We start from the raw sequence: 25664 nt of genomic DNA, 5'->3' as shown, positions 1-25664 counted from the left end.
CAGACAGGAAGACTGGGGAGAGCTGCTCTAGATTTAAACTTGTACTTTAGGGGACACTACAGTTACAAAGTGACTGTGGGCAAACTGGTGATTAAAATAATGACATTCCATTATTCTTGCATACTCTGCTCTTTTTAAATACCCCAAGTACTGATGTTTTGGTTGGTGTAATATGGTTATTTTAGAATTAATTTTTTGTGGTGCTCAGAGCTTCATGTGTGCTAGGCAAGTGCTCTACCACTGAGCCATGTCCCGACATTACTTTTTTATTCTTTTGGTTTCAGAGACTGAATCCAGGGGCACTTAGAAACCATTGACCCACAAGGTCTTGCTAAGTTGCTAAGGGCCTCATTAAAGTGCTGAGGCTTGCTGTGAACTTGCAATCCTTGTGCTTCAGCCTCCTGAGTAGCTGGGATTACAAGCATGTACCACTGGACCCGGCATTATTTTTTAAAAAGAAATTTCTGAACTATATATACTTTTGAATACCCTCTAAGAATATCAGCACTCAAATATGTTCAGAACAAATCTGTATTCATTTATAGAATGTTTATACCTCTACAATCTTCAAGAAAAAGGGGCAGTGGACAAATTTTGTTAGAAAAACTGTACAAGAGACATATGAACACATCAATCTTGAAATTAACATTAATAACTAAGAATCTTCATTTGAAACAAAAATTATTCTTCTCAATAAAAAGATGAAACATCCTTTAAAGTAGTTTTTCATAAAACCAGCTCAAAAGTTATCAAAAGACCAACGAGTAAGAGCAAAAGATCTGGTATGTGTTTTTACATCTTTCACCATCATTCCCTCCACTATTGAACCAGATCTTTTTCATTAGTTAGAAAGATTTGGACAAAACAGTCTACACTTAACATTACTAACATATTTCACTTTTAAAATTACACTTCTAAAAAAAAATCATGTTATTTCCTTTTTAAAAACATGATTCAATCTGTAAATGCTCACTGCTGGAATGTTAATTTTGACCTGCTAATTTGTGTTAGAAGTATACTGTATAACATGTATTTTTATACATTTTCACTTGATTGAACAATTTAGTTTCATTCATTTTTTAAAAGTGAAATCACATGGAACTACATGAAGTAACAATATTGTATTCTGGCCTCATTTCTACTTTATTACCCTAGAGCTGCCCCAGCCAGACAACCTTCTTTTGGTATGTTTCCTTTGTAGCCAGTATAATAAGTGTAAATTACATAGGACTTTGAATTCCTTCATCTATATTTTACTGAACAGATAGAAAAAATTTCCCTTTTACCGTTTCAGATGCACTAAAAGCACAGGTGGCAACTTCCAGATTTCTATCTTTTTTAGAGAATCCCGTCGAGCTCTGCAATGACTGCAGTAAAATCTGTTGTTATCTGTGAGTTTTTCTTCTTTGGAAAATAATCTAAGGCAATCCTAGTGAAAAAAACAAGTAGCAGATACTCAATAATTAATGTCTTCATATAGCACCAGAGAGCATCTCTTCACTAATTCATTCTGTAGGCCCCAGATACAATAATAACCTTGAACAAAATTCCAACCAAATCGGGTGAGGAACATACTCCAGTGAACAGAATCACAGCACAGTGAGGGCTATCTACGATGAAATGAAAAGTGCTATGGGTCATGATGGCAAACAGGAAGACCTTTAACCTGCACCTGATGGGCCAGGAAAGACTTGATTGGAGGATATGATGTTCTAGAGGAAGTTAAGACTAATAGTATCAACAAACTATTATATAAATCACACTGCTGTTGTGTGAAAACCAAAATATCTGATTTTCCCATGTAAAGCACACACTCATAAAAAGTAGATCTAAGGTGAAGTCAATATACAATTTTCCAAATTAAAACTTCTAGAGCTGGGCATATAGGTAAAGCATGTGCTTAGCATGTTCAATGCCTGGGTTCTATCTCCAGCAATGCAAAACAAAAACCCAAAACTTTAAAAACCATCAATTCTTAAAAAAGGTACAGTTAAAAAAGGGAAATTTCTAATTCTTTCCATAAAATGTTTACAGAGGTGATGGCCAGACATAAATCACTAAAAAGTGTACATCTCTATGTATATAAATGACATTTTTACCCAACAAATCATTTTCTCTCTTTCTTACCTGTAATGTACATTTACTTGTGGATGCTAGTGGTAGAGATAAATACATGAAGGCCTCAAATGTCCTAGATTTTTTGTGACAGGTGAGGCACTGTACTGTGGATTTGAACTGACCCTGAAAAAGTGCAACAATAATAGACTCATTGAGCTGCTTATGTTTCTGCCAAGCATGTTCTGCAGCTTTAAAGTCATCGAGATGATCATTATTTTCTTCTTTATGTCTCTTCCGATTATCAGCCTGGAAACAAGATTATTTAGACTATTAGTACCTATAAGATTACATTTAAATATAAAATTAAAAGAGTGAAGTTAAACAAAAACAATGCAGATTTAAAACATTTGTAGTTCTGGCAAGTACAGCAAAAAGTCATTCCAGTTGCAATAAACCTACTTTATCATAAGTCTGGTTTTGAAAAGAGAAGATAACCCACATGTAGCTGGGAATCGGGGCTATAACTAGAGAAATGTAATTTCATTGTTCCAGCTTCATAAACAGGAACATACACAAATATATATGTATATATATTCAAACACATGTGTATGTGTGCACTGGTAACAATGGTGATCCCAAAGTTATCTGAAAAAAGAGATGATAGTTGAAGCTGTCATATACAAATGGAGGATGGTCATTTGTGTAGAGATAGATGCCTCAAAAAAAAAAAAAAAAAAACTAAACATGCATCATTTGGTTATGTGATATAATTCTTACTTTTGGTATAATTCTTACTTTAAAAAGTAATGATATATACAAACTATGTAACAAACATTTGTAATAATATATAAATATACAATAAAGGCGTTTGGCCCATCTACAGCTAATCTTTTACAAAATCTGTTTCTGATTTTACTTTCAAATACATGTGATTATGAATAGTCTCTCCAACAACTATTTTAACATTTGCAAACTGCTCAGCATTACTAACTGTTAACACTAATACTGTATATACTTCTTTTCAAATACAGGTCAAGAATTCCTAACCTGAAAAGCCAAAATGCTCCAAAATCAAAACTTTTTGAGCACTGACATGCTGCCACAAGTGGAAAATTACACACCATGAAACTGTTTTATGCACAAAATTACTTAAAAATATTGTGTAAAATTAACTTCAGGCTATGTATATAAGGTAAATATGAAACATAAGTAAATTCTGTGTTTAGAATGAGGCCCCAGTCCCAAGGTATATTATGTATATGCAAATATTCCAAAATCCAAAAAAATCTAAAATCCAAACCACCCCAGGAAACAAGCATATTAGGTAAGGGATCCTCAACTTGTATTACACTCATCATATATATCTGTATTGTAGCTCCATGCCTTAGTACAAAGTCACTATATTTCAATAAATTGCCACTGAAAAGTCACCAACTAGAATTTTAAATTGCTATAAAAATAACAGTGCTACTGAGCAACTCTAGGGAGTTTCTCTGCAACTTAGCAAAGTTAAATCTTACTTTATTTAGGTCTTCATGGAGTCCATCCATGAGGAACAGAAGCAATTCTTGTGAATCTTGTTGGCTGTACCCTGCAAACTGGTCATTGATCTTCCCAATGGTGATTTTAAAGTCTTTTGGACTGATGTATCTATACTGTCCTGTCCACAGGGCTTTCATGATTATACCAAACTCTTCTGCCACTTCACCTTTATGTCCCAACAAATTTGACCTATGTAAGTAAAATTAAAGTTACAAAAAAAGCAATAAAGGAAAATGTTAAAAGGGACAGTGGGTTCTTGATGTCAACATTAAACTATTCACATACCACAATCCTGTATTAAAATATTTATTTGTAGGTTTATTACCAAATACTCATCTGAATCTTACTTTGCTAATAGTCCTCCAACTTACGTATTTTGGCTACAAGCCTTGTTCCTCCTACTCATCAACAGGCTGCAGTTTTATAAGAGTGAGGCTCTGCTTTCTTGTGCTGCTCTCTTCCTGTCTGTCCCTTACTATTAGAATTGAATTTTCTCTTATCTTTACAAATAAAGATATTTTTCCCTTTCCCAATTCATCTTTTCTGGAATCAAGTAAGAAGTGCTATGGTTTGAATGTGTCCCCTTAAAATTCAGGTGTTGCCAATGTGACAGTGTTAAAAGGTGGAGTATTAAGAGGTGTTGAGGCCACAAAGGCTCTCCTTCATGAATGAGATTAGGTACACTTAGAAAAGGGCATGACAAAAGGAGTTTGTCCTCTCTGGTCTTTTCAACTTCTGCTATGTGAGGACACAATAAGAATGCCCTGACCAACTCTATGTATTCTACAACTCTAATCCCTGCAACTCAAAAGGCTGAGAGAGGAGGATCCTAAGTTCAAGGCAAGCCTCAGCAACTTAGACCAACTTAGGAAGACTCTAGAGAGAGAGTACTCCTAGGTTAAATCCCTAGTACCAAAATAAAGAAGGCCCTGACCAGAGATGCTCGGTTCTGGAGAACAATAAATTTCTGTTCTTTATAAATTATCCAGTCACAGGTACTTTGTTAGAGCAGCACAAAATGGGCTAGATTAATAAGTATGATTAGAGTATCTTTTTAATAGTATACTTGGAACCATTATATAAAAAAAAATAAGCCAAACTGAGAAGGTCAAGGGTTGTGTTGTATGTTTTCTTTCATATGTGGAAACTAGGGAGGAAGTAAAAAAAAAAAAGTAGGGGCACAGATCTCATAAAAATCAAAGGGAGATCAGTAGAGGAACCCAGGGTTAGGAAGGGAGGGAGGGGAAAGTGATGATGACCAAATTATATTGCCATATTGTGTGCACGCCGTGAATTCCAAAAACAAATCCCACCATTATGTACAATTATAAAATACCAATTTAAAAAAATATATAGGAAAAGGAGCAGGGATCAGTATCAGAAATATGCTGACTTATAGAAAACACCACAAAATATACACACACAATACTGAAAAGTAAGACATTTAGTACCTGTTAATATCATCCTGATAACAGTTTCGGTTGAAATAATCAGCCAAATGTGGGGCATTACATAGGCACTGCAATATTGAGTTCATATAACAAGTATTTCCTAAATTACGAAGTCCAGTAAGAGCTGGTCCAGATCCTCCAAAAACAGGATTGAGGTTCCGAATCTGAGAAGCAGAAAGCCTTGAGATCTCAGCTTTAGGATAGCATACTGGCCTGAGGAAGAAAGAGTATAGACGATGTCTTAAAATGCAGACCATCTAAAACAGGTTCCACACTACAAGTGGCAGCAAACCATACTACCTGTACCACACAACTCTTGTCCACAGTCTATTAACTCATAAGGTAACTGTATCTTACAGGACACTTAGTAACTAGCTTATACCTGGATGTCATCTGGGTCCCTCCCATGAAACATATACCTTTTACCTTTTATGTGGGCTGGGGGTCCTAGAGATATCATGAGAGAGATTTTCTAGCTTCTCATGAGCAAGGAGCTCAAATAGAGAAGGCTCTTTCAAACTCCTTAAATGGTTCAGGGAGGCTGGCATTGTAAATGTTTGAACTCAACCAAAATGGCAAAGAACCATAAAAATACATTACCATGGAGCACATATCAGAGGAAGCAGAGGTTATCTGGATACTATTACCTGAAGTCTAGAGTTGTAGTTGACTACTCACAGGTGGGCTAGTCAAATTTAAATCAATTAAAATTAAAAAATTCAGTTCTTCAGAATCACTAACCTCATTTCAAAATAGTCACAACTCAACATTAGCACTGATAAAGAACATTTCCATTAGCACAGAATGACCCACTGGATAATGCCAGACTAGAGAAAGCCTCCTAGACTTTTGTTAGTGTATTTAGTTTGTCTGTGGAACTACTATAGAACTATAGCATGAAGGAAAATCTTAACTGAAGGTCTTTTTCTTTTTAAGAGCACTGAGGACTGAACGTAAGTGCTCTTTACTATTAAGCTACATCCCCAGTTCTTTTTATTTTTTGAGACAGGGTGGTGCTAAATTTCTGAAGCTGACCTAGAACTTGAAGTCCTCTGCCTTAGGCTTCTGAGGACTGTAGTCACATGCCACCATGCCTAGCTGTTTTGTTTAATATGTATAAAATAGGTGAACTAAATAGGAGATATTCTTTAAAGCACTGCCAGATTAATAAACTTTAACAAGAATGCTGAGTCAAGAAGGATTAAAATCTTACCAGTTATTAAAATGATTTTTAAAATCTGTAACTAAATCTTTTTTTTTTTTTTTTTTTTTTGGTATCAGGAATTGAACCCAGGGACACTTACCATTGAGCCATATCCCTAACCCTTTAAAAACATAATTTATTTAGGGACAGGGTCTCACTAAGTTGCTGAGGCTGGCTTTGAACTCATGATCCTCTTGCCTCAACCTCCCAAGCTGCTGGGAATATAGGTGTATGCCACTTGTGTCCTGTAGATAAACATAAATTTAAAAAGTTCCTTCAAAAAGTTTCTACCTGACAAGATAAGTTCTCACGAGGAAATATCAACTACTTTCATGAAATGTATTGCTAAAGGGGCCAAAAAGATAGCCTAATTGGAATTCCTTAGTAATTAACAAAGGGTATGTAATGGGAAAACAAACCTATTTATTTATACATCAATATACATAAGTATCCAAGACCCCCTGCAGATATTGATATCTAAGAATACTCAAGTCCCTTCTATGAAATGCTACAGTATTTGTATTAACCTGTGTACATCCTCCTGTTGTACTTTAATATTGTTTAGGAAATGACAAAAAAGTCTATTCATTAGCAGATTCAAAAAGAGATGAAGCCAGAAATGTATCTAAATGAGATATTACTTTGGGAAACTTAAAATGAACCCATTAATTACAACCTATGAACAGAATAACAGAAATACAATGAAGAAACAGGAATAAGTTGGGTGCAGTGGCATACACCTGTAATCCCAGTAGCTCAGGAGACTGAGGCAGGAGGATCGCAAGTTCAATGCCAGCCTCAGCAAAAGCAAAGCACTAAGGAACTCAGTGAGACCCTGTCTCTAAATAAAATACAAAATAGGGCTGGAGATGGGCTCAGTGGTTGCGTGCCCCTTAGTGTAGTTCCCAGTACCAAACAAAAAAGAAACGGGAACAGAATGATGATTAGAGGCAGATATACTGTAGTACTTATTTCCATACTATAGGAAAATTTTGCTCTCACATTATTGGCTAAGGAGAAAAAGGTGGGGACTTGGGAGCTACAAGAATGGAAATTCAACAATTCTGTAAATTATGGTCCTAAAAGGTAGAAAGAGGTCTTCCACATTTGGTCTATGAAAAACTTATGGATGGTCTATGGCATACTACTATAAATTTTAACAGTGTATAAAAATACTGTAGATCTACATTTACTTATGATAATCTTCTTTTGTATATTAATTTAGATAGTACTTTGGTGAAAAAACAAAGGATATTTTCTTATTCATTTCTTTTTTTCTCCATGATAAATGACAATGGCTGGTATAGTCATCCACAAAAATTTCTGATTCTCTATCTTTATTTAATATGGTGATCTTGTTAGAGTAGGTCTTAAAATATAGCATATTATTCTAATTCTAGGAGTTAGAATAAACTTACTTATTTTCCCGATTAACTGTAGGAGTTACTGTTGGCTTCCTCTTTTCTTCCTCTTGAATGGCCTGGGTGATGTCTGGGGAGGAGTAGGAGCGCTTCAGTTTGGATGGTTCCCTATCCCTCTCAGCAGGAATCTGGGGCTTGGTTTTATGAGTTGGAGGGGTGGAAGGAGGTGCAGTTGAGGGAGCCATTTCCGGTGGATACATATGAACAGTGTTGGTGGGTGAATGATAATAACGAAACGTTCCAGTAATTGGGTCAAGAAACTTAGAAGGAAAAGAAAAACAAAAAATAAAAAAATGACCATTTTATAAACAAGGAAATCATTCCAAAGTATATTACTGCTAAATTTATTTTTAGATTAATTTGGGGCGATTTGCTGGTGATTGAACCCAGGGACTAACACATGCTAAAGCTCACACTCCAGCATTAAGCTCCATCCTCAGCCCCTACAATTCCAATAATTAAACTTATCTTATTGCATATAGCATTCCAGATTGGTTATTGAAGCATCTAACCCTGTGGTTTTTAGGGGAAGGAGCTATGTCCTCTACAATGAAGAAACGGAACTGACTGCATTAGAGATGACGTAAAATAAATAAATAAAAGTATGTCAAATTCTCATTTTGACTTTTACCTTGGCCCAGCCTGAAGGCAGTCCTGGTACAATCCTCCCCATTTCTTCACTTCGTGCTCTCGTCAAAGGTTCTCGCTGAGCCTAATTTGAAAATAAAAGGAAAAAAAAATAATTCTGATTTTTCCATTAAATTTTGCCATATATGTACTGAAGATGCTTGTACCAAAGAATAAAAAAACTATGCCTTGGCTACTCTTTGTATATTTAAAAACAGATTCAAAGATGAAGAAAACTTTCTCCATGTACAAATATTAATATACCAACGGGAAGAGAAGTGTGAAAAGGAAAAAGTATGATGAAATCAACAAATAGCATTAAAAGATGGGGACCAAAAAAAAAAAAAAAAGCATTTTAAAATGCAGTCAAGAGGCCATTAAGAGGCATGACTTAATGCACAACTCCAATTGCTACCTAGGAATGTTAGTGTTGGTTACCTCTTGACTACAGGCATCTAGAACAAATAAATACAATGTGCCCAGAGACTGAAATGCACATCAAGAGGTTATTGGACTCTAGACAGTTGTACCAAGTAAAAATGGGACATTTATCTATTTGTTAATAATTTTACTAGGTAATGTCTCTGTATCTTCTACTGGTCACATAGCGCCTGTCATACAGCAATTATACTCCAACCGAAGTTTTACCACAAGCAACCCCCTTTTTTTGCCTGCTTTGGAACACTGACAGAGTTATTTGAATCTGTCTTTGCTGAATTGCAATTCCTAAGACCCTAAATAAAGTCCATTTTATTCTTTCAGTTCCTGAGTCTGGAATAATCAATAGGAATAGTGTGCATAATAAGCCTATAATGATGGTAGGTAGGTGACCTTCCATACTGATTCATGAGAAGGACGAAGGATTAAAAAAAAAAAAAAAAAGGCTACAAATTTATATCATGGCCTATTCTGTCACCTTGCACTAACATCTTCCACATTTATTCACCTCATAAATTACTAGTATTATGAGAAAATATAGACTGATATATTGAGGCACCAACTTCTCTAACCAGATGACACATACTTCTAACCTCCTTTAGTGAAAAATTGTTATTAATAGAAACCAAAAGGGCTTACTAATAAGATACCCAATTTCTATCATCAAATTCTTCCCATCATAAAATAATTTTGGAGGACACAATAATTAATACAATTTGTGTTCTGGAAAAATAAAGGCAAATGGGACAACTGAATATACAAAGAGATGAATTTAAAACTTTATACTATAGTAATCCTCCCTTATCCATGGGAAACATGTTCCAAGATCTCCAATGGATGGCTGAAACCACAGGTAACAATGAAACATATGTATATAATATATACATAAATCATATATATATGTGTACATATGATTTTTCCCATATGTATATAGACCTGTGATAAAATTTAATTTATAAATTAGGAAAGTAAGAGGTCAACAAGAACTAATAAGAAAATAGAACAATTATTATAATAACAGTTCTTTAAAACTTTTGAATTATTTATTCCTCAAATTTGCCATGTAACTTTAAGACCATGGCTGATCATAAGTAACTGAATCCAAGGAAAAAGAAATCAGAGCCAAAGTGGAAACTGTTGTATATGTAAAAATTAACCCAAAATGGACAGAGATCAGGCTGGGGATGTGGCTCAGTGGTAGAGTGCTTGCCTAGCAAGCATGAGGTCCTGTGTAGCAGCACTACTACTCCAAAAACAAACAAACAAACAAACAAAAAAACCAGGAAATATTCTTCGTAACTTTATGACTTCGGGTTTGACAAAAGGCTCCTTAGATAGCATGAGTCACATAAGAAAAAATGGACAGACTGAACTTCCCCACAAGAACTTTTGCATTTTGAAAACTTTATTTAAAAAAATGAAAAGCCAAGCCTTGTGGAAGGAAATATTTGCAAATCACATTTCTAATACAGAATTTGTATCCAGCATATTATAAATTATACAACTTGGTAAAAGCTGACAATAATCCAATTTAAAAATTGGCAAAAGACTTGAATACACATTTCACCAAAGAAGCTAAACATAAAGCCTATACTTAGGGAAAAAAGCTCAACATCATTAGTCATTAGGAAAATGCATACTAATCTCAGCGGCTTGGGAGGCTGAGGTAGGAGGATGGAGAGTTCCAAGCCAGCCTCAGCAAAAGCAAGGCACTAAGCAACTCAGGAGATCCTGTCTCTAAATAAAATACAAAACAGGACTGGGGATGTGACTCAGTGGTTGAGTGTCCCCGAGTTCAATCCTCAGTACCTCCCCGGAAAACTCTCACTCCACCCCCACCCCCTAAAAAAAAAGAAAAAAGAAAAGAAACAGTAACAAGCATTGGCCAGGATGTAGAAAAATGGGAACTCTCATATGTTGCCAGTGAGAACATAAAATGGGGTAGCCACTTTGGAAAACATTTTTGGGAGTTTCTTTAAAAAGCTTCCTCGAAATACAACAAGAAAATCTCTTTTGAGCATCCACTCAAAACAAATGAACATTTTCATAAAACGACATATATGAATGTTCACAGCAGCATTATTCAAAATATCCCCAAAGTAGAAATAAACCAAACATCCATCAACTGATGAATGAATAAAATGTAGTATATCCACAAAATGTAACCCTACTTGGCAATAGGGTTCGTGGTAGAGTAAATGCTTAGCATGAACTACCAACATGCTACAATATAGATTAATCTAAAAATACATGTAAGATGACAGAAGCCAGATGTGAAAGATTACAAATATCTCAGAGAAAGTAAATCAATAGAGATATCTAGAGAGTAGGTTCAGTGTTGCTTGGGGCCTGAAGGTAAAAAAAAGAGTGATTAATTGTGCATCACACCAGAAATGTTCTAAAATTGGATTGTTAATGGTTTCCTGACTCTTTAAATTTTTTAAATCACCCAACCAACTGTACACTAAACATGAGTGATTTTTATAATTTGTAAATCATACCTCGATTAAGCTCTTCAAACAAAGGCAAAAATGTCTTATAAAAATTGTAAGTATTTAAAAAATTGTGATGAAATGCCAAACAAAATTTAACCTCTTAAACATTTTTAGGTACACTAGACAGTTATGTTGTATTAACAACTGATCAGTTGTTATATAATCCATCTCCAGAACTCTTCTCATCTTTCAAAACTGAACTCCTTATTTCCCCCAGTCCCTGGCAACCACTGTTTTATTTTCTGTCCCTATAAATTTGCCTACTTTAAATAACCTAATATAAGATGAATCACAGTATGTATCCTTTGTAATTAGTGTGTTTCACTTAGCATAATGTCTTTATGGTTCATCCATGGTGGCATGTATCAGAATTTCCTTCCTTTTAAGATTGAATAATTTCCCACTGTACGCATTCATCTGCCAATGGACACCTGGGTTTCTTCTAACTTTTGGCAACTGTGGATAATACTGTTAAGAATTATGAATAGTACTGTTATGAGTATACAAATCTCCCTTCAAGGCCAAACTTTTGATTCTTTTGGGCATATAACCAGAAGTAGAACTCTTAGATCATTCTATAAAGCCTAAGTATTTTTTATATTTCATAAAATGAAGAGAATATACTGTCAACTTTAGGAAGTCAAACTCTATTTCTTCTAGCATATAAATAGATCGATTAAGTAAAAACAAAAAGTAGTCACCAAAGATGATAAAAATCTCCTCAGAGAGATCTCAAGATAAAGGGTGACGATGTGATAAAGATACAAAGAAAATCATGTGGTTATACATGTTCAATCCATGATTTTTGTTCCAGTTTTTTCTTTCTTTCTTGTTTTCTTTTCTTTCTTTCTTTCTTTTTTTTTTTTTTTTGAGATGTTAAAGATTGAAATCAGGACCTCCAAATCTTTTCCAATTTTTTTTCTACCCCCAGTGGACTACTTAATTTCTTTAAATATCCTCTGAATTTTCTGTAAAAGTTCCTGTCTTTAGAATTTCACTTTCTGGTTGTCCTTTCATCTTAATAGGCTATAAAATAGTAAAAGTTACAGAAGTGAAAGAAAACTTCACCTTTGTCCCAAAATAATCCAATTTACCACTAGATAATACAATCAAAGTCAGTAGACTAAAAATGTAAAAAGGAGAAAAAAATTAGGCTTCTGAAAAGTGTATTTTACTTTACTGCCAAATTCAAAACAGATATTTTTAAGGCCATTTCCTAACACTGAAGAGAAAAAGCTAAAAAAACCTGATGAATCAGTGAAAAAGAAAGCAAATTATGAAAATAAAATAATTTGTGAAGCTGTAGTTTACAGTATATAATTCATGATCATGTATATTCAGCATAACCGCACTGGACTCTAGTCTTTTATTTAAATCCCATATGATTTTGGTTACTCTGAAAGGGGTAATGCTCCAAAAAAAATTTAAAATATTAAAGAGAATGCAGAGAATATAGCATTTAAAAAATATTTATTTTTTAGTTGTAAATGGACACAATACCTTTATTTCACTTATTTATTTTTACGTGGTGCTGAGGAATGAACCCAGGGTCTCGCATGTGTGAGGTGAGCACTCTACTACCCCAGTCGCGAGAATATAGCATTTTATACAGACCAAATTAAAAAATGCAAAATCCATTTTTTATCTTCTATAACATTACAAGTTTTTCAAAGAATTCATCTTATTTTTAAAACAACTATAAAAACCCTATAAAAAACAAAATTTATTCTAGAATAAATTACATATTGCTTCTACTTTTAAAAGGAGCCCATAAGCCAGGCATGGTGTGTACGCCTGTAATCCAAGCTGTTCAAGAAGCTGAGACAGGAGAATCACGAGTTCAAAGCCAGCCTCAGCAAAAGTGAAGCGCTCAGCAATTTAGTGAGACCTTGTCTCTAAATAATATATAAAATAAGGCTGGGGATGTGGCTCAGTGGTTGAGTGTCCCTGAGTTTAATCCCCAGTAAACCCCCCCACCTCCCAAAAAAGGGGAGACAAGAATGCAGTCTTTGCTTTTTTCAATGTGTTATAGGGAGAGTAAAAACTATGTCATAACAAAAACTGTCATAATCTGAGGGCTATTTAGATTTGTAGGGATATTTGGTATCTATATTAAATGACCCTACAAATATGAATGCTTTAAGTTCTTTTTTAAATATTTTTTTTAGATGTTGATGGACATTTATTTTATTCACTTATTTATATGCGGTGCTGAGAATCGAACCCATTGCCTCACACATGCTAGGCAAGGTGCTCAATCACTGAGCCACGACCCCAGCCCCTGAATGTTTTAAGTTCTGAAGACTCCCTGTCTTATTATAAGATGAAAAGAAAGTGGCATTGGAATTTCATAACCTGTGTGATTTTAGGCAAATAATTAAAGTCTAAGTTTCAGCTTCACTTGTAAACTGAATGTTTTATGGATTACCATTATGAAACAATTAATGTTGGGAAAATATTTGGCAGATGGTAGATACTCAAAAAACAATGTTTAAATTATATCTTAAATAAGAGCTCACAAGTTCTGATCTTCCTACAGAGTCTTGGTACATGGGCATCATTTCCTTACTTTGTTTAGAACACTTTTGTACATGAGCTATATTTTTGATATTAAAAGTTACCAAGTTAAACCCAGCATCAATATGAAGTGTCAATTTTGGTAATATGCCTGAATCACTTTGATTGCTTTGAAGTATAGAAACTGACATTATATAAAAATGGTATTCAATTGTCTTGCATCAGAAATCATTTTTATATCAAGAAATATTTTTACATATGTAAAAGGGGGGCTATAATTGTTCCTGCTATTATAAAAACTTATTTAGTATGCAAAAGGGAAAGATGCTGTTAACTAGATAATGCAAGGAAAAAAAGTATATTATTAGATTGAAAACAAAATAACAGCAAAAAACATCCTTCAAAATTATCAGAATCGATTTTGGGTATGTAGCCAAGGGCAGAAAAAGGCAACATTAAATACAATATTATTTGAATAGATAAAGAAACAAAACGACATGGACTTGACCAAAAATATGATTATAGGCAAAGATAAATATTGGCTATTTTTAGATGCCAATAATTTTTCTTTCTTTTTTTTTTTTAAAGAGAAAGTGAGAGTGAGAGTGAGAGAGAGAGAGAGAGAGAGAGAGTTTTAATATTTATTTTTTAGTTTTTGGAGGACACAACATCTTTGTTTGTATGTGGTGCTGAGGATCGAACCCGGGCCGCACGCATGCCAGGCGAGCACGCTACCGCTTGAGCCACATCCCCAGCCCGCCAATAATTTTTCACATGTGCTAATTTATTAGCAGATACAAACTCACATAAATATCAGCACCTGACTTCTCCAGACTGAGAGGAAGATTATATTTCATTCTAGTCTTCTGATAGTCATATATTACATGAAAATGAAGAATGTAGCTACAGATCTCAATTATTAAAAATAGATCACATTTTATAGACACACAAAAAACAATGCCACTGCCAACCAATCATTTAACACGTCAGTGGCCTCAAAGAAGAGTAGACAAGCAAAAGTGGATGGATCAGAACAAATTGTCAACCCCTAGAAAACTACTCAAAATACCTGCCATGTTTACAGAATGCCACAGGTGTTATCTTTTCTCTCTCCCTCTTCAGTACCTTTCATTGATCCAAGGCCCTCGTGCATGCTAAGCAAATGTCTGCCACTGAGCTATACCCCAAGCATAGTGTTATCTTTTTATGCACATTTTATTTCTCATAGTTGGCAATCTGTACTGTTTGTTTCTGCTTACCTTGCCTGCACTCGAATCTCCCGTTACAGATGCAGGAGGAGTATCTGCTGTTGACTTTTTCTGTACTTCTGGAGTTGGACACCTTTTCCCTCTATCCTCCACAGATTTCTTGGCATCAGAGGTTTCATGTTCACTTTTACTTTGTCTTTTTACTCCTGTAATCTCTTTGCCCCTCTTTGTTGAAGTTTCTTTATCTTCTTTCTTGGCTTGTTCACTTTCTCTCTTCTCCATTTCTTCTTTTGGTTGATTCTCTGTGATTTCATTTTCTTCAACTTCTTGTTTCTTTCTGGCTTTTTGTTCTTGTTCTTCCCTCCTCAGTTTCTCTTTCTGTTCCTCTTGCTGCCTTTCCCGCAGTTCTTTTTCTTGTTTGTTTTTCTCCATTAGTAGAGCAGTTTCTGCATGAATACGAGCTTTTTCTTCATCTGTTAACATGGCAGTTGCAGGGGGAAATAGTGGTTTGGTGGAACGATCTGGAACAACTTTCCCATTCTGAGGAGACTGTTGCTCATGATCTGTACTTTCAGATTTTATTCTGTGATCTTCAGGCAACTTGACTGCTGGTTTTTTAGTACGATCAACCTAGGGAAACAAAAACAGAGCAAAATATTCTTTTAACAAAATTCAGGAGCATATAACCTCAGTTCCTGAAATCAAACTGTGATAAAAGAATGTCACTTTGTGGAGAGAACATCAGCCAGAATGTATTATCCATATTTATAAATTACTCAATGTCAAGATTTTTTTTTATAAGGGAGTACTTGAAAGGGAGACAAACACCAATGACACTTAACTTTTTCTAGAAAAGATGTGTTCTATGTACGGAAGAGTTACTAATGTCTTCACACTAAAGCATAAAACCTAGATCTGACACACCTAGACTTAAATGTCATTTCCATGTAGCCAACTACCTAATCAGTAATTCTATAGGAATGTCACACATATATCTCAAACCCAGTGTAGCCAAAACTCAATTGATGGTTTTTATTTCTTGGATGTAACCAATCTCCAAACAGTTGTACAAACCAGAAACTTCTGAGTCTCATAATATCTTCTTGTATGTACCCTTCTGCAGTCTGATGCCTTTCCTTGTGTATCCGCTCCTCTATTTCTGTTACAACCAGTCAAGTTCAGGCCAACATCATAACTTCCAACTAGTTGTCAATTTCTTTTGCCTGCTTCCAAACAATTTCTCCATATTGTAGTTACAGTATCATTTAAAAACAAATATAACCATGTTCCTCCCCTTGCTTAAAATCCTATTTTAAATTGCTACCAATTACACTCAGATTACATCTGAAATCCTTATCGCAGCCTGTAAAAGGCCATGTCTAGTAGTCTTATCTTTGTTTAACTCTCTATTCTTAACAATCACTATTCTATACATCAGTCACACTTGCCTTTAAAAAAAACATTTTTTTTTTTCCCCAAAGCTTCCACACTTCTTCTCAACTTAGGTCTTTTGTATCAGCTGTTCATCTAGATAATACCTGCCACAACATTAAGACTTGAGTTAAATACCTCTTCCTCAGAAAAATATTCTCTGATTTCTAAATCTAGCCAACCCCTCAGTCCACCTACTGGGATTTTGGTTAAATAATTATATTTTCAAAAAATCTTTCTTCCCTTCTAAAACATGTGCTTTCTAAAAGTGTAAAGATGGTGTCTGGCACATAATCAATAAATACATTGCTGAGGGAACAAATAAAATATTCCATAACAGCTTTCAAAAAAAAGATAAATATACTGGGCAGGGTTGTAGGTCAGTGGTAGAGTGCTTGCCCAGCATATGTGATGCACTTGATTTGATTCTCGGCATCACATATAACTAAATAAAATAAAATAAAATAAATACTAAATTAAATAAAATAAAATAAATACTATTTTAAATAAGTCTCTCCTTCTAAATATCAAGACAAAATACAGGTCTTACTCATATTTATAAATTTTCATGCTGTCTTTCATACAGAAGACCCTCAATCACTTCCTAGCCTTTCAACTAAGGTTGAATGTAGAAGATACTCAAAATACATTTGACAAATTGTACGTATTTCAGAATTATGTTGGGACAAAAAAGGATTAGGAGTCAAATGCAAAGATTAACTTGAAAAGAAGTGCAACAATATTAGCTGCTTTTAGAATTTTTAAAATTCATATTTTAAGAAAACTTGTTTTACCAAATTCTGTTTAATCCGACATTTTAATCTGAAATATTAAAGATGACCTAAGTGATGAGGGATGGGGATATAGCTCAGTTGGTAGAGTGCTTGCCTCACATGCACAAGGCCCTGGGTTCAATCCCCAGCACCCCTCCAAAAAAATAAAAAAATAAAAAAATAAATAAAATTAACAAACAACCTCCTTAAATTACAAAAAAAAAATAAATAAAATAAATAAAACTATGAAATATTCTATTCATATCCTGCTTTACAAATCAATGTTACCCATTTTAAATGTGAAATACTGCTTAAAGATGTGTGGGAAAAAATTAGAAATGAATGCTAAAAAATCTTGGCCATTACCTATGAAATAGTAATCGTCCTTTAAATAGAACCTAACAAAGAAAAGGCTGCAATTTTTAATTTGACCATCTTGGTCATTTTAAAAAAATTATTGGCAAAGTGTCAAATTCTAATGCAATGAAATTAAGTTATTTTAGAACCCAAAATATTGACATCACAAATTTAAGTGGTGTGTAAGCCAAACTATTTGGGAAAATTAGTTTCCTCTAAATCAGCCCTCCATATCCATAGGTCCTACATGAAAGGATATTTTTTTTTTTTTTTTTTTTTTTTTGAGAGCTGAGGATTGAACTTATGGCTTTCCTAATGCTAGGCAAGCACTTTGCCACTAAGCTAAATCTCCAATCTTGGGAATTTTTGAAAAATTGCTATATGTACTAAACAGGTACAGACTTTTTCTTGTTATTCCCTAAACAATACAGTATGACAACTATTTACAAAGCATTAACCTCGTATTAGAAGTAACCTAGAGATGATATGGGAGGATGCGTTTGGATTATATGCAAATACTATACCATTTTATATTAGGGACTTCAGCACCTACTGATCTATTTGTTTGTTTTTTTCTTTTTTGGTACCAGGGATTGAACCCAGATGTGCTATACCACTGAGCCACATCCCCAGCCCTTTTTTATATTTTACTTAGATACAGGTTCTCACTAAGTTGCCTAGGGCCTTGCTAAACTGCTGAGGCTGGGTTTGAACTCAAGATTCTCCCGTCTCAGCTTCCCAAGCCACTGGGATTACAGGTGTGCACAACTGTACCTGGTGCATCTACTGATTTTGTTATCCCCAGGAGTACTGGAACCAATCCCCAAAGGATACCAAGGGACAATTGTACTACTGGTCAAATTTCAATACAAAATCCCCCAAAAGTTTTGTTCTAATTCAACTGTGGAAATACAAGCTTTTCTTGGCATTATTTGTGGCAAAGAGTTAGCAGCTATGTTTAAAATCCTTTGATAATCTATTAGAGTGTAGTTGTGGCAAAAGGCCTGAATTATACTAAAACATTTTTATAAAAATAAAGATTCCAACTGTGAGGACTTTGGAACCAGGGACATGTCTTTGAATTTTTTTTTTTATTGGTTGCTCAAAACATTACAATCATCTTGACATATCATATTTCATACATTTGATTCAAGTGGATTATGAATTCTTATTTTTATCACGTGTACAGATTGCAGGATCACATTGGTTATACATCCACGTTTATACATACTGCCATACTAGTGTCTGTTGTATTCTGCTGCTTTTCTTATCCCCTTCCTATCTCCCCTCCTCTTCCCTCCCCACCCATCATCTCTCTCTACCCCATCTACTGTAATTCATTTCTCTTTTTGTTTTTTCCCCCTTTCCCCTCACATCCTCTTCTATGTAATTTTGTATAACAATGAAGGTATCCTTCCATCTTCCATGCAATTCCCCTTCTCTCTCCCATTCCCTCCCACCTCTCGTCCCTGCTTAATGGTGATCTTCTTCTCATGCTCTTCCTCCCTGCTCTGTTTTGAGTCACCCTCCTTATATCAAAGAAGATATTCGGCATTTGTTTTTTAGGGATTGGCTAACTTCACTTAGCATAATCTGCTCTAACATATGCCATCCATTTCCCTGCAAATGCCATGATTTTGTTATTTTTTAATGCTGAGTAATATTCTATTGTGTACAAATGCCACATTTTTTTTATCCATTCATCTGTTGACGGGCATCTAGGTTGGTTCCACATTCTAGCTATTGTGAATTGTGCTGCTATGAACATTGATGTAGCTGTATCCCTATAGTATGCTCTTTTTAGGTCTTTGAATTTTTAAAGCAGTAGCACTCAAAGATTGTTCCAGACACTCTTTCAGCAGGCCCATAAGGTCAAAATTATTTTCATATTACTCAGGTTGTTATTTGACTCATTCTTCAAGAGTAGAGTGAAGTATGTCAGAGATTCTATGACATTCAACATTGCAACAGACTGAATCAGAAGCAGATGTGACAATCTATGAAACCAGATATGGACAAGTTTTCCAAAAATGTAAAACAATTCCAATCTTTCCACTAATATTTGTTTGAGAAAATATAATTATTTTCATCAAAATATCATTTATGTTAAAATGTTATAAATCTCTTATTGTTAATTTTGGGTTTCTTTTGTAAGTTATTAAATGAATCAATAAATTAGTGGATTAAAAAAAGGTGACAAGATGTACAGATTCTTCTAATTGATACCTTTTTTAAGATATTAAAGGTTAATATAAAACTTCATTTCTATGCTATATACTTAATATTAAAACAAATTAGAATTAAAAGAAAAGTAAGACAATACCTGTGGAACATTCTTTATAATAGGCACTGGCTGAATTATGGGTGAAACATCAGCTTTGGAAGTAGCAATTGGTTCAACTGGAGTTGACATATTCAGTGGTCCCATTCTTTCATCTTGATCATTTACCAATTCTACATTTGCATCTACTTCTACAGAATGAGGTGGCATCTGGGCAGGTTTGGAAGGAACTGATTCTTCCAGTGAGGGATAAGTAAAATCCACTAAAATTCCCAAAAAAATAATATTAAAAAAAACCAACAACAAAAAACTCCACAAACAGTACTTATATTTGTCATGCATGTTATATGTGATAATAAAATTAAATAAAACTGACAACAGTGAGAATCTTAAAGAAAATGTTAACTTCCAGGTCATATTGTTTTAGTCTCATTTTCTGCCTGAAAACAAACTTTTATCTAATAGGACAAATGAATATACAATGAAGAAACATTACTCTGAAAACATAATTAATCTCTATGTTACTGAAGCAATTTAAAGCAAAAATTTTCACATACATACATGAGATAGACACCTCTTCATTCTTGCCTCGTGGGGGTGGAGTGATTTTAGCATTTGTTGTATACTGAGGATAGCAAAGAAGCCAGTTTTCATAGCCTCCCTCTAAAACCAAAGGTTCATTGCGCAGGACTGTTTTACTTTCCCACTATAAAATAAGGAAATAGTACTTTTATTTTTTTAGATTTTTTTATTGATTTTATCTTTTTTAAAAATACATGACAACAGTGGATTGCATTACAATCCTTATTACACCTATAGAGCACAAGTTTTCGTATCTCTGAATATAAAGTATGTTCACAAGGAAATAGTACTTTTAATTTGGGAACAGTCTTTTGACAATGAAAAACAAAACTTAAGTTGTAAAATTGTTCCCTTGAAGACAAGATTTATCTTCTAAATGATGAAAAAATGAGAACTGATTTCAAAAGTCAACATTAAGTAAAACCAATGTATAGATCAGGTTTTAAGAACCACACATGTAATCCACAATCTCAGAAGAAAAATTAGAAGATATATTAATATATAGTAAACATTACCTACAACCTCACCAATTATGGACATACAAATGCCTCAAAATTGAATCAATCGTTTGCTTTATACCCCCAGTTAATTGTTAAGCAATGCTGAGATAAATAACCAAAGATCCTCATACATGCACACATCACCTCCCTTAGAGAAAATTCCCAGAAGTAGAATTGCTGAGCCAAGGCACAAGAATATTTTATGGCTTTCAATATATATTGCTCATCTTCAAAATGATCACTTAGAAATATACATTTGTGTATTTCTTTAAGATCATTCCTAGGAGAAGAGTGGCAGTTTAAAAGTTTGGTAGATGATGTCAAACTGTACTTCAAAAAGGCTATAACAGTTTACACATTTAACCAACAATATAAGAATTCTCATAATAAATCTTTATTTTTTTAGAAAACATTGAATGTGCTAGGGAAAACAGGTCTTTGTCATGTATGTTAGATATTTTTCCTGAATTTTATTTTATGGCTTCTTGGTTTGGGGTTAAGATAATAAAAAATACTAATGCTTTTTCCAAGTAGTCTACTGTTTCAAGCTATATACTTTTGATCCATTTGGGATCCAGTCTGGTCTAAGGAATAAGTTAGGAATCTGCTTCCTATTATTCACTGGCTATTCAGTTGTCGTCAAACCATTTATTTTAATTCATTTTTTCTGCACTGATTTGTGACATCACCTTTATCTGACACTGAACTTTCATATATGATAAGTTGAACTTCATGAAACCTCTTTTGTAGATCAAAGCCACTTGAATACTGGAATTTCATGTAATCAGTCCACATTTAGGTCTATTTCTGTATTCTGTTCCCCCCCTCCCCCCACCGGTGGTGGGGATTGAACCCAGGGCCTCAGTACTCTACCACTAAGCTATGCCCCCAGCTATATTCCCTGTTTTTTAAAAATATATATTTTTAATTGTTTATGGACATAATACCTTTATTTTATTTTTATGTGGTGCTGAGGATTGAACCGAATGCCTTCCACATGTGAGGTGAGCACTCTACCACTGAGCTACAACCCCAGCCCTGTATTCCCTGTCTTAAAATATGAACTATTTTGAGGCTTTTAAGATTGTTCTGTTGGTGGGCAATCTTTCATCAACTGACCCTTTTACCAGCAGAATGAACTTAGTAATTTAAAAAGCTAAACTGAATATTATTTTTTAATCTTTGTTCATTTGACCAGTGAAAATGATACTCAATTTAATCTGTACTTATACTAGTAAAGACCATTTTTATGGTTAGGCCCACTTGTTTTTCCTCTTTTGTTCATCACTATCTATAATCCACTACTGATTTAACAATTTAATTTTAAGTATTTATTTATAAAAACTCTTCACATTTTGCATGTTTTAAAACACTGCCTTAATTGTTGATAATATTTTTTGTCTTCTACCTTCTAATCTTGTGATATTTTTACAAACCTAACTTTTTTTTATTACGTCAAATCTATCAAACATTTATCCTTTGGTGACTTCTTCCTTTGCTTTTATGCTTATAGTCTAATTCTGCCTTTCTTTCCTTTTTCTTTTTTTTTTTTTTTAAGGTCAGGTCTCATTAAGCCTGACCTCAAACTCCTCATCTTTCTACCTCACCCTCCGGAGCAGCTATGATTATAGGTGTGCACCATGTCCATCCTAGTCTTTATAACAACAAAAAACAAACATTAAAAAAAATTTGTTTCAGATAACTTGTATTGGTGAAAATTCTAATATTTTATACAGATCAGTTTATTGTTATCTGGTGACTGAAAACTAATCTTTATACAATCAAAGCAAGAGAAAAAAGCTAGTCAGCATGTCTTCCTAACAACCAAAGAAGGCTTACAGTTACAAAAAACTAACAAGGAAACTTGCTAACCTTGAAAAGTGCATCTTTCAGGCTCCGCAGAGTTGTTCCAAGCTGTAAATCTTTTGCAGAACTAAACCAGTCAAGAAGTACCACATAATCCACATTCCCCCTCTTCTTCCATGTGTCTTTAGAATCATCTGGGAGGTTTGCTTCAATCCAACTAGCAGTGACTCTGAAATGTATTAACATTTGTATTGGAACAAAAGTTGACAGAAGATGCTAGTATAAAATTAGGAGTTTTGTTAGAGTCTGTACCAGGCCATAGCAAACCTTAAGCAGATTCTTTTCTAAGGCCAGACTTCATATTAAGATATTAAATAACCTAAACATTGAACCCTTTCACTATTGTAAGCTGGAAAATGATTTTAATAATTATTAAAACTGAAAGAAGGGCTGGGGTTGTGGCTCAGTGGTAGAATACCTGCCTCGCATGTGAGAGGCACTGGGTTCGATTCTCAGCACCACATAAAAATAAATAAAGATATTGTGTCCAACTACAACTAAAAAAATATTGGAAAAAAAAACTGAAAGAAGTAGATGAAAATCTGACCTTTTAAAAAAAGGGGAGGGGGCAAAACTGATAACAGAGGAAGTCATTGGGGCACCTCTCTCTACCACATATAAACAACTGGGGGATCATCTGGGTAACATTATTCACATTTCAGTTCTCTTATAATACCTACACAGATAATCAATAATTAAATAGCAAAATGTTTATTTAACAAATATAGCATTTATTATGTGCCAGATACTGTTCTAAACGCCTCAATGCCTCATTCAATCCTCACAAGAATCCTGTAGACACATTATCCTCATTTTATAGATAAGAAAACCAAATTACAAAAAGAGTAAGTAACTTGAATAAGGCTACAGCTGGTAAGTGGAGCCAGAATTAAAACTCAGGCAATCTGACTCACATCTATGATCTCAGCAACTTTCAATGCTGCCTCTTATATCAACTATGAATAATATCAACTCTATTAAGGCATGCTGTTCACCTCATCTTTTTTGCTCAAAAACAATAAGAGTTAAAACAGATAAAATAAGAGGTAAAGTCTTTACAATGTCCTGTCATATATATATATATATATATATATATATATATATATATATATATATATACATCCTCAATCCTATTACCTCAATGTCCCTCTTCTCTAAGGACCTGCCCACTTTATTTACTTACTCCAGCTATTAATTTCCTTGAGATTCTTGGTTTATCCAAGTATGCTCCTACCTATGAGCTTCTACTCTTGCTGTCCCCTCTGTCTGGATCCCCTCTGGAATTCTACTGAGTGCATTTTGGGAAACAATAGCATCAACCAGTGTTTCCCAAACTTCAGTCTTTCATGGATCATATTCACAGATGGCCCTCAACTCTGCTCTGTCTTATAACTTAATTTTTAAATGTAATTATTAATCCAAATAATTTTAAATGATCTTTTATTTAAATACATTCTTTTATTGGGGTGGGTGTGCACTGGGGGTTGAACTCAAGGGCACTCAACCATTGAGCCACATCCCCAACCCTATTTTGTATTTCATTTGGAGACAGGGTCTCACTGAGTTGTTCAGTGCCTTGCTTTTGCTGAGGCTGGCAATCCTCCTGTCTCAGCCTCCTGAACCGCTGGGATTACAGGCATACTGGGATTATGAGCATGCACCACTGTGCCTGGCTACTTAAATAAATTCATTTTAATAGGAAATTATGTCATAATATATGTGGAAAACATTTTTAATATAAAAGAGTAAATTTTAAAAAAATGTGCTGTATTCATATAACTAAATACATTTAGCAATGAAAATGAACCAACTGCAACTACATACAATAACGGAGATGACACTCATAAGGTTGAGGGTTAGGGTTGCAGCTCAGTGATAGTACTTGCCTAGCAAATGCAAGGCCCTAGTAACTAACTAACTAACACACACACACACACACACACACACACACACACACAGTTCAAAATGTGGAACAGAAGAAGCTATCCATAAAAGACTATAATTATACTATTCCGTTAACCTAAAATTTAAAAAACAGACAAATGAATACATTCTGTTAAAAACTGGTAGTTTTCTGCTTGGTCTATTGAAACACTTATTCCATTTTATGGATGGAAGCACTGCCTGATTCTAGAATAGAAAAGAAAGCCAATTACGATATCTCAGGGGAAAAAAAACTGGTTTCCTTGGATGGGTGGGAATATGGCCAGTAACTTAGAGCTGGCATACTAGGGGATCTGGGAGTGAGGATTATGTCCTATTTCCTGGTCTGGAGGCTATTAAAGGAGCTAAACACTTAGGATAGGAGTGCTTCTGTGCATATACTATATTAAAATTATTTAGAATAGAGAATGAAAAAAATATGTAATCACCATCAGCTAGCTATAAATATTACTGCCTACAGAAACTTGAGGCCTGCTCCCTGTTAAGAAAAGGAGATTATTAAATATTAAAAAGTTACACTAAACCAAACTGAAACTCTGTTTAATCAACTAAGAAGGACTGAAACAGAAATTAAAAGGGAGAGGCTGGAGTTGTGGCTCAAGGGTAGAGTGCTCACCTAGCATGTGTAAGGCACTGGGTTCGATCCTCAGCACCACATAAAAATAAATAAAATAAAGGTATTAAAAAATTAAAAGGGAATAATTTTCTTAATATGTAATTTGTTCCTTAATCTTTAACCTAAGGTCATCTTAAGTTTCAACACAGAACTGAGCACAAACGCAATTAAGACTACCAGCCTTCTGTTGGTATATATCATCTAAAAACTATTAATTTAATTTAATCTTTTCAAATTCTGGGAACATATTCACATGTGCTTGATTAGACTAAACACTGTGATCTTATTTTTAAGTAGTATATTTACAAAGCACTCTATCCTTCAAGTCAAACAATTATCAAGCATCTGTAATA

General features: G+C 34.3%; 1 protein-coding gene and 1 non-coding gene across 2 annotated transcripts in view; one reads left to right on the top strand and one right to left on the bottom strand.

Annotated features, from left to right (window-relative positions):
• Usp8 (ubiquitin specific peptidase 8) overlaps positions 1–25664 on the bottom strand; it is a 56547-nt gene that overhangs the window by 1680 nt on the left and 29203 nt on the right. The window contains exons 8-17 of the mRNA XM_076850772.2: positions 22758–22920; positions 20365–20509; positions 19846–20066; positions 15013–15591; positions 8308–8388; positions 7674–7936; positions 5052–5264; positions 3579–3789; positions 2128–2364; positions 1287–1429 (exon numbers count right to left, since the gene is read on the bottom strand). Coding sequence (XP_076706887.1) covers positions 1287–1429; positions 2128–2364; positions 3579–3789; positions 5052–5264; positions 7674–7936; positions 8308–8388; positions 15013–15591; positions 19846–20066; positions 20365–20509; positions 22758–22920 — 2256 coding nt within the window. The remainder of the gene's footprint in view (positions 1–1286; positions 1430–2127; positions 2365–3578; positions 3790–5051; positions 5265–7673; positions 7937–8307; positions 8389–15012; positions 15592–19845; positions 20067–20364; positions 20510–22757; positions 22921–25664) is intronic.
• Positions 17250–17324, top strand: Trnav-cac (transfer RNA valine (anticodon CAC)). Its single transcript has one exon. It is a non-coding gene; the product is annotated as a tRNA-Val (tRNA).

This window comes from Callospermophilus lateralis, chromosome 3 (genome assembly GCF_048772815.1).
Source record: "Callospermophilus lateralis isolate mCalLat2 chromosome 3, mCalLat2.hap1, whole genome shotgun sequence".
Classification (NCBI taxonomy): domain Eukaryota; kingdom Metazoa; phylum Chordata; class Mammalia; order Rodentia; family Sciuridae; genus Callospermophilus; species Callospermophilus lateralis.
Note: the sequence above shows the minus strand (reverse complement) of the source record. Positions and strands in the feature narration are given on the sequence as shown.